General features: G+C 37.9%; 1 protein-coding gene across 1 annotated transcript; it reads left to right on the forward strand.

Annotated features, from left to right (window-relative positions):
• Positions 1–215: 215 nt before the first annotated feature.
• On the forward strand, positions 216–7,552 carry snx5 (sorting nexin 5). Its single transcript, XM_083922758.1, has 13 exons — positions 216–348; positions 1,768–1,872; positions 2,357–2,467; positions 2,707–2,828; positions 2,934–3,057; positions 3,453–3,548; positions 3,663–3,768; positions 3,873–3,948; positions 4,138–4,177; positions 4,253–4,339; positions 4,880–5,039; positions 5,153–5,238; positions 6,257–7,552. Exons 1-13 carry the CDS (start codon positions 313–315, stop codon positions 6,305–6,307), a joined length of 1,200 nt encoding a protein of 399 aa, XP_083778884.1. The 5' UTR covers positions 216–312; the 3' UTR covers positions 6,308–7,552.
• Positions 7,553–9,006: the final 1,454 nt, after the last annotated feature.

Consider the following 9,006-nt stretch of genomic DNA (forward strand, 5'->3'; position numbering starts at 1 on the left):
TACCCTCATCAAGCCTAATCTGTCCGTTACCTAATGATACAAAATATAATTGCTGTTTAAAAACAAGTTATTTTAAAGCTTTTATATGAAACCACAGTAATATGACTGTGGTTTGAGTGATAATGGTAAAAGCCAATGGTAGCACTTGCAAATTCAACGTTGTCCAATCAGATCCACTGTAAGGCGGGCTGTATTCCGTCATCACTGGGAAAAAAAACGTGTTGACAGCTAGCCAGTCAGCAGAGGGAGAGCTTCCTGTGTATACTTTTGTTATTTGGGTTGTTGGCCTGTTCCGTCGATTTCAACCTCATCATGACATCCACCTTAGACGAATGTAATAAGGAAAAGGTAAGTTAAATGCGTCTTTTGCGTGTGAATTGCACCTCAAGTCAGTCCTGGCAACGTTAACGTTAAGCTCGCTAACATTAACGGTTGCTTTCTGGGTAAGTTACTGCCGCTAACTCTGGCTAAAGCTAAATTGCTAACATTTTATCGACATATCTGTGAGGAAGTGTGGCGTTAAACCAGTGGTGTCAAACTGCGTGCAGTAAGTGTCGTTTGCTAATTACCTGACACAATGAAAGTGTTAAAACGTGGCACGGTTAACGCAACATACAGTGTAAAAGTGATAATGTACATAACGTTAGCTTGTATGGCGTTAAGTTATCTCTTCTTCAACTCTATTGAACGACTGTTCTGCAGAGCAGTGCAGCTAAATGGCCCTTGACAGCTGGGTGGACACTTTTGACATGTGTCTCAATAACACCTTTATGTCCTTTCTTATTTTAACTGTGCAGGTCTAGTATTTGAGAGGTGATGATACAACTTCATTGGTCAATTTAGGAGGATGGAAGTTAAGTTTGTGGTGCTGTTGTTGTGTTGTGTGCAAACACCGCCCTCTAAAAATAACCACAAAGTTGAAACACCTCTTTAAAACTGAACATTATATCCTTCGTGGCGGGTGTAGCTAATAAACTGTCAAATGAGCGTGAGGTGTTGCATACATCAGCAAGAGAGTAAAGAGCAGAATTGTTAATTCTTTATGCCATAATATGAGAGATCAGTGAGGGTGTGAAGCTTTGCAAAGCAGGAGTGCAGTCTGTGTTTACTGTTAGATCCAAAACTAACTGCCTGCAAACCTTTTACCCAACACCACTCGCATACACTAAAGGCCTTCAAGCTCCAAACTCATGGAAGAATGATTTCTAAGGGCCTCCCTACGTGTTAGGCTGTTTTGGAGCTCTATGGATTAAGACTGTTCCTGGTCTAATGTGTTTTTCTTTTGTATATTAAAAGTCTAATCACTGTGAAGTTGTAGCCAGGTGGCATTGTTGAATCAGACAGAGAGGGTGATAGCTTTGGGCTCTCAACATTGTAGCTGCTAAAAGAACATTCCTCGCTATTTGTGTATCGTCAGACTACGAAATACTCCAGACAAATGATTTGTATTGCAGCATTACTTGCTAAGATTTTGCTGATGCTGTTTAATATGTTAATTATGAATACTGACTGATTATTGGTATCATTGAACCAATATTAAAAATGAAACGGTCACAAGTTATGTTTAGTCTCTCTGCTATATGCAGTCCGAATTCAAATCAAACTAAAATAATAAATCATATGGCATTTATTATATAGTCCAGAATAATGATCAGACTAGAAACGTGTTGGATATTTCTTGAATAATATTTTTTGTGTGTACACATAAGATCAGCCAGCTGTTTTTTTTGTTGTTTTTTTAAACCTTGATGCATTCTCTCCCCTTAGATGCGCTCTGTGTCTGTGGATCTAAACCATGATGCCTCTCTTCTCATTGACATTCCTGACGCACTCTGCGAAAGGGACAAAGTCAAGTTTACTGTCCACACAAAGGTAAAAAAAAAAAAGTTTTGTACCTGAACACATAAAATTAGGACAGAAACATGGTCCAAGCAAGTACACAGATTCAAATGACAATGCCTGGCACAGGGCGCACAAATGTGTCTTCGGTGAAGATACTCAACGTACGCTTTAACACACCGGTGGAGGTAACAAAGGACACTCTTCAGGGGTTGGATGTAGAGCTAATCAGAGCTCTTTCATGAGCACAGTAGTAGACAAATGTGACGTCTGTGGAGGAACGTGTATTGCTGTACTTTCTGCACAGAAGGAAGAAAAAACATAAATGCGTACATGCAAACATACCCGATGGGATGATGCCTGAAATTAATCTTGCTTAGCTCAAAGTATCTGTGTACTTGTGTGTAACACATTTCTGCCCTTATTCTTCTTACCTTAAAAATATTCTTTCAAGGTTATTTGCTGATACGTTGACAATTTTCTTTTCATAATACTACTAAATTAAGTTTTTTTCCAGACCACACTTAGCTCTTTCCAGAAGCCAGAGTTCTCCGTTCCCAGGCAACATGAAGACTTCATCTGGCTACATGACACTCTGGTGGAGACAGAGGACTATGCTGGCCTAATAGTAAGTTATTCTTCTTGCAAACATGACTCACATAAATGGCCAGAGGCTGTAATATCGCTATTTGCCATCGGCACCTCTGTAATCTTTAAATGAAAACACAGGCCAACAAGGTTTTTGCTGTGTCAATCAAACTGTCATTCTTTCAAAAATTATTTTGCACAAAAGGTTAATCCTGTATAACACATTATGACCATTTAACCAGTCATGGGTCATATATTTTCCTGCTTTTTCATTCATAGATTCCTCCAGCACCCCCAAAGCCGGATTTTGAAAGCCCAAGAGAGAAGATGCACAAACTGGGGGAAGGTGAAGCTACTATGACCAAGGAGGAGTACACTAAAATGAAGCAGGAGCTGGAGGCGTGAGTGTGACACTCAAACATAACCCCACATATTGCTTTGTGTCATGTTAGAGCATTTACAAAAGTCAAAAAGTACAAAACCGTCTTCTTTTCTTTTCTTTTCAGTGAATACCTGGCTGTGTTCAAGAAAACAGTCCAAGTGCATGAAGTTTTCCTGCAGAGATTATCCTCTCACCCCATTTTAAGCAAAGACAGAAACTTCCAGATTTTCTTAGAATATGACCAGGATGTGAGTTCCCCATAATGCTGACTTGTCAGTTGGAAAAGAGGAAGTAGAGTGTGCTGGACACTTGTGACACATGGCCTACATCCTGCTTTGATCAGCAGTTGTGCTTATCTATGTAGTCTTTGTCAGTCAGTGACTTTAGTGTTTGTTAACAGAACATAGCTAAGAGTCAAACTTTCTATATTCTTATGTACTGGTCATATAAAATAGCATACATGTGTTTTTGGAACCATTTTGTGACACAAAATGATATAAAAACTATGAACTATTGATACAATCACAAACATTACTTCAGTCCCTACTTAGTTCCATCAACAACTGATGATAACTTTTAAACAAATAGATTATATTCCTCTCAACGATTCAATATGTGCCCCTTCTAAATTCTGTCATTTTAGCTCACTGTGAGAAGAAAGAATGCCAAGGAAATGTTTGGAGGATTCTTTAAAAACATGGTGAAGTCGGCTGATGAGGTCCTTATCTCAGGAATAAAGGTCAGGCTCATGCATGATCTGCTTACATTATGGGCATGACAGCATTACAGAAGAAGTGTCATAGCAGTTATTTCCCCATTTACCTTTCTCTGTGTGCGTTTGTGTCCTGCACAGGAAGTGGATGACTTTTTTGAGCAGGAGAAGACATTCCTGCTTGACTACTACAGCAAGATAAAAGATTCTACTGCCAAAGCAGAGAAAATGACCCGCTCACACAAAAGTATGACAGCGTTTTTACTTTACCACATTAAAGTTGATTGAGTTGAGTAGATTAAGGAATTTATATTTGGAATTTGTTTTCTTTGCTAATTTCTGTTATTGCAGATATTGCGGATGATTACATTCACATCTCTGCCACTTTGAACACTCTCTCTGCTGATGATAGCACAGCAAACAAAAAGTGAGTTTAATAATTATTTTTTTATGCAAAGACATACTTTTTCTTGAAGAATGTAAGAGATTTTGCCTCTCTTCTCTCTGGTGGATTTAAACAAATATATATAGATATTTGCTCGCTAATTATGTAAAATCTCATCACAAGAAAGGACGTAGTTGTATTGTTTTCCATGTTGTTCCATGTTTTTCTCAGGCATCTGGAGAAGATGTCCGACCTGTTTGAGAAGCTCAGAGTAAGTATAACTTTGGAAATATTAGTCCTTTATATATGCATTGTAGTAGCTAACTCTGTCTTTGTGTACCTGCAGAAAGTGGAGGGAAGAGTAGCATCTGACCAAGAGCTGAAACTCACAGAGCTGCTAAGATATTACATGAGAGACATCCAGGCCGCCAAGGTGAGACATATTTATCTTCTGCCTTCATACAAGATGCATAAATTCACAACAGCTATAAAGTTCACGTTTCAAACATTTTATGCCATCGAAATAATAATCAACATTTTCTATATTACTCTGAGCAGCAAGGCAGCCTTTTTCCAGTCAACGTGGGATTAGAGATGTTCATATTTGTTGCATTGAGCATAAGGACTACTTAAATAAAAGTGCATGCATTTCTCGATAACTGTCTTTTTTTTCCCAGCATATCTTCTATGAAAATCCTGTTATGCAAACATGAAGATAGATTTTGAATTACTTGATGTTGAGTTTAAAGCTGCAGTAGATCAATAGCACTTGAATTACAATATAATATGATGAAAGATTATTATGGATTTTTTTGTCCAACATCACCAAACATAAGCCTATCACAAGATTACTGTATTCGCTTGATATTTTACAAAGTAAGGCAAGTTATCTCTAAAATATTTAAAGTGCATTTTCTTCAGGTTCCCCATTCATTCTCCTATTTCTCATGTTAAACTATGTGCAACGTATCAGGACCTTCTGTACAGGCGAGCACGGGCGTTAGTCGACTATGAGAACTCTAACAAGGCTTTGGATAAGGCTCGACTGAAGAGCAAAGACATCCCCCAGGCAGAAGAGCACCAGCAGCAGTGCCTGCAGAAATTTGACAAGCTCTCAGAGTCTGGAAAGAAAGGTTTGTGCATCCATGCGTAAGAGATGCAGGCTTGTTACGCACTTGTTTCTTTGTGTTTAAAACGGTATGCGCTGTGCAAGCTCTTTTTCAACTGGACACTGTTATCCTCATAGAGCTCACCAGTTTCAAGGGCAGGCGTGTCGTAGCCTTCAGGAAGAACCTCATAGAGATGGCTGAGCTGGAGATAAAACATGCCAAGGTGAGCAGCACTATACAGCTGACCGATTTTTGCACTAATGAAAATTACTCTTTGTTTCTATAATATTATGTAGATGAAGTTTGATAATCAATTCACTTTACACAGCCATAGAGCCATTAATTAATCTCTCAGGCATCTGCAAACATCATCAGCAGTAATATCTCAATAATCATCAACAAAAAACAGAAAGATCATACATATAAAATCATATACACTATTATTAATAACAAATTGAGAATGCAAAAGCAGGTGTTGTGTACCTGGCCAGCACTGGTTCAGTTTGGATTCAGCAGTTAGTCATGTGTGGAAAACTGGGGCATTTAGGGTGTGTTAGGTGTGTTTGAAACCCATAAAATGCTGCCAGTGTGTTAGTGGAAGTTGTAAACATTGGATCATTTAAAAAAAGGAATACCAGACCTCCAGTTTCTTCTTGGTGCATTTAAACATTTAGACCTCGTTTACATTGACTATATAATCTGGTCCCTAAATGTTTCAAGAGAGAAAATTCTAAAAAAATAAATAAAGGACTTTCAAATTGGAAAAGAAATCCACATGAATTTAACCTGTTCACTGTCCTCCCTATCATCCATATCCCTGTGTACGTGATTTTAGTGTTTTCCAGGTTTACAATCACTTTGTTTATGCAGCATTATCTTTAAATCTTTATCATTTCAGCGTCTCTTCTGTGTGATTGACTTGAGTATGTACCCACTTTGATTTGTGCTCACCTTAATGAGCATGCACTTTTCTTCTTGTGGATTTCTCGGTCATGGTGATGGTGTTCACAGCATCCCAAGCTTATGTGGTTTACTCAAAAAATTAGGATAGGGATTTGTTCAAGTTGCCATTAGTAATATATGTTGTTTACACTTTATTAGACATTAGATATGATACTCAAAAACCTGATTATAACTGGGATACAAGTGTTCATTTACATGTTTGATTTGAGGAAGTCCTCATGACTTAAAACAGACTGTATTCTTCACAGTATTGATAGTGTTTTCTCCTGTCTCCACAGAACAATGTGACTCTATTGCAGGGATGTATTGACCTGCTCAAGAGCAACTGACAAGTATTTCTGTCCTACCAACACCAAGTGACCAATCATAGAAAATGGAAACCTGGCGTCCCCGGGGGCCTTGCATGGACATGAATCTAAGCCCTATTTCTGCTCCCACCCATGGGTCTGATGCCACTTTAAAACCCTGCACGAGGCTTGTCTTTTAGGCAGAATGTCTTCATGTTTACAGAGTCCCTGTCCTCTGGTCCGTGGTCCATCCTTTTCCATTATTTTTGGAAGTCTAACTCGATGCCTCCAGTGAAAGAGGCTGCCAACATTGAGGTCTTTCATTACTTTGCAGCACCAACAGAGGTGATGTCTTTTTTTTCCCCCTCATTTTTACATTATGCACAGAGTACAAGTCTTGCCTTTTTGATGATATTTTTTGCCTCTCTTAGCTCTTGTTTCATGTACACTTTTAAATACTTTGTTTCTCTAAAGGCTTAGATCATGTTTTTTGCATAGCCATAACCTATGTCTTAGGATTCATATGCTTAATCTGTTGGGGCAATTTTGTTTGGTAATGGATCAGTTTTATAGAAGCAGAACTAGTGCCTGGAGAAACATCCTCATGTTCTGCACCGGCTCTTGAGTACAACCAAACCAACCCTCTAGTGAGAAAACTCATGACTGACTTATAAGACAAGATCATCTTCTAGTGTTCATAAATTACTGCACTTCACTTCAGTAATGCAAAATTGGATCTGTCCCCACATTCTTGTCTATCAGAGATGCCCATTAGATTTGCAATATTTCAGCAAGAGATTGGCGAGTAAGCTATTTGAGCACCTAGCCTTTGGTCTGCATTTTGGTTTTATTTGCACAAGGCATGCAGAATATACCCCTGCACTACATGTTTCACATCCTCAGCAGCTCATTTACTCTAACCAACTCTGCCCATTCACTTTTCAATGTGTAATTAATGGTGTTATTCTTTATTTTGCCCTAAATTCTCCTTTTGTAATTGATGGGCTCTCATTTATCAGACCTGCTATATTTACCAGATCCTCTAATTCTTTTTTTGTTTATTTAAAGCAATTATAAAAAATTAAAAAAAAGATGCACTAAGAAGATGGAAAGTACTTTACAATCACGACCAGGCACAGTAAAGTATTTAAATACATTATAGTTTTTTAAGAAATTGAATGTATTTCTAATGGATTCCGACGATGAGAATTCCTTTACATTATGCTTTTCTTACAGAACATTAGCATTTTTATAAATTTGTAATAATGGCATTGAATAAATCCTACTTTCCCATTATTGATCTGTGGCATTCTGTGTTTTGTGGCTGGGGAAGTTTTCTGTTGTAAGAAAATGCATTGGATTGAATTGAATCTGTATTTTAAAGATTGCCTATTATACCACTAGGTAGCAGTATTTAGCCATGAGCTGTATCCTCTGTCCACTCAGTTTTAGTGTGGGGGCCCTTGAATTGCAACACAGCAATTCATGTATGTACATTTGTGTTAAATCCATTGACCAAAGTGGATCTTGACGGGACTGTGTGGTGTATTAGGTAAGCTTTAAGGAAATGCCAGGGTGCTCATGGGAATCACCACAAGCATTTCACATCCTGCTTCATGAGTAGCACTAGGCAACATGACTAAAACAAATAGTCTGATATGTACACGTAAGTATCAGAGTAGATGGTGATTCATTTGATAGTTGACAACAAATTGATTGATTGTTGCAGCTCTATTTTAAACGTGATTAATATGTATTGATACTTCTAACAACCTTACACACATACAGCAGTGACGTTTATCTAAATGAGACGTGGAGAAGGGAAGTTGTATCATGATTCATGAGTATATCATCACACACATAGACAGGATATACTGCTCATGATGGAATTGTCAATATTGACATCACCAGTCACACTGACCTGTTTTGGTCCGTTCACTGATTGGATGAAGCCACAGACTGGAGCCAATGAGATCCTAACACATTATCCTTGCAAACAGGTTAGTTTGCCAAATGGGATCAGAACAAACAGGGTTTAAAAACATGGCATTACAGAATGGTCGCTATGACGGATCAAAAGAAACAAGGCTTCTTTTTTTGGAACATGACATTTATATAAGGCTCAGGTGTCTGTTTGGTACCATGGTCTAAACATTTGCTGATATTATTTCCCTTCACTGTATGAAAATATCATGGAAAATATGTAGTTACTGATCTGATTTTATCAGTGTGAAACAGAAGTATTTGGTACTCGATTAAATCTTTTTCATGTTTCCTTTGTGTAGCTGCTGTGTTCATCATGATAACGAATGTCCCCAGTTCTTGCTCTAATTGCAGAAATACAAATTAAAATTAGCCTGCAGTGGTGTAAAGGAACAAATCTCTCTGCTTCAAAGCCTTATTTTGCTGACTTTATGAATTCCTTATCTCCCCTTAGGCACACTTAGATAATTTGAAGCCTATAAATGTATAAAAAGGAGTACGATTTTGCACGTTTTCAGAGCTTTGGGAGACTTTATCAGTGCTTGGCCATTTTAAGTAATTCAGCACCATCTTTATGATCCTAAATCTAAGCCTCAGTCACATTCAGTGCAGGAATGTGAGCATGCATTTTGGAAAGCTATTACAAAAAGGACACAAAAAAATTGTACTTTTTTATGCTGTGTCATATCATGAAATATAGTGTAGTATTTTACCACTTTGGCTGAGGTCATGGATATGTGAACTGTAAAGAACCAGAA

This window comes from Echiichthys vipera (genome assembly GCF_963691815.1).
Source record: "Echiichthys vipera genome assembly, chromosome: 11".
In the NCBI taxonomy this organism is placed as follows: Eukaryota; Metazoa; Chordata; class Actinopteri; order Perciformes; family Trachinidae; genus Echiichthys; species Echiichthys vipera.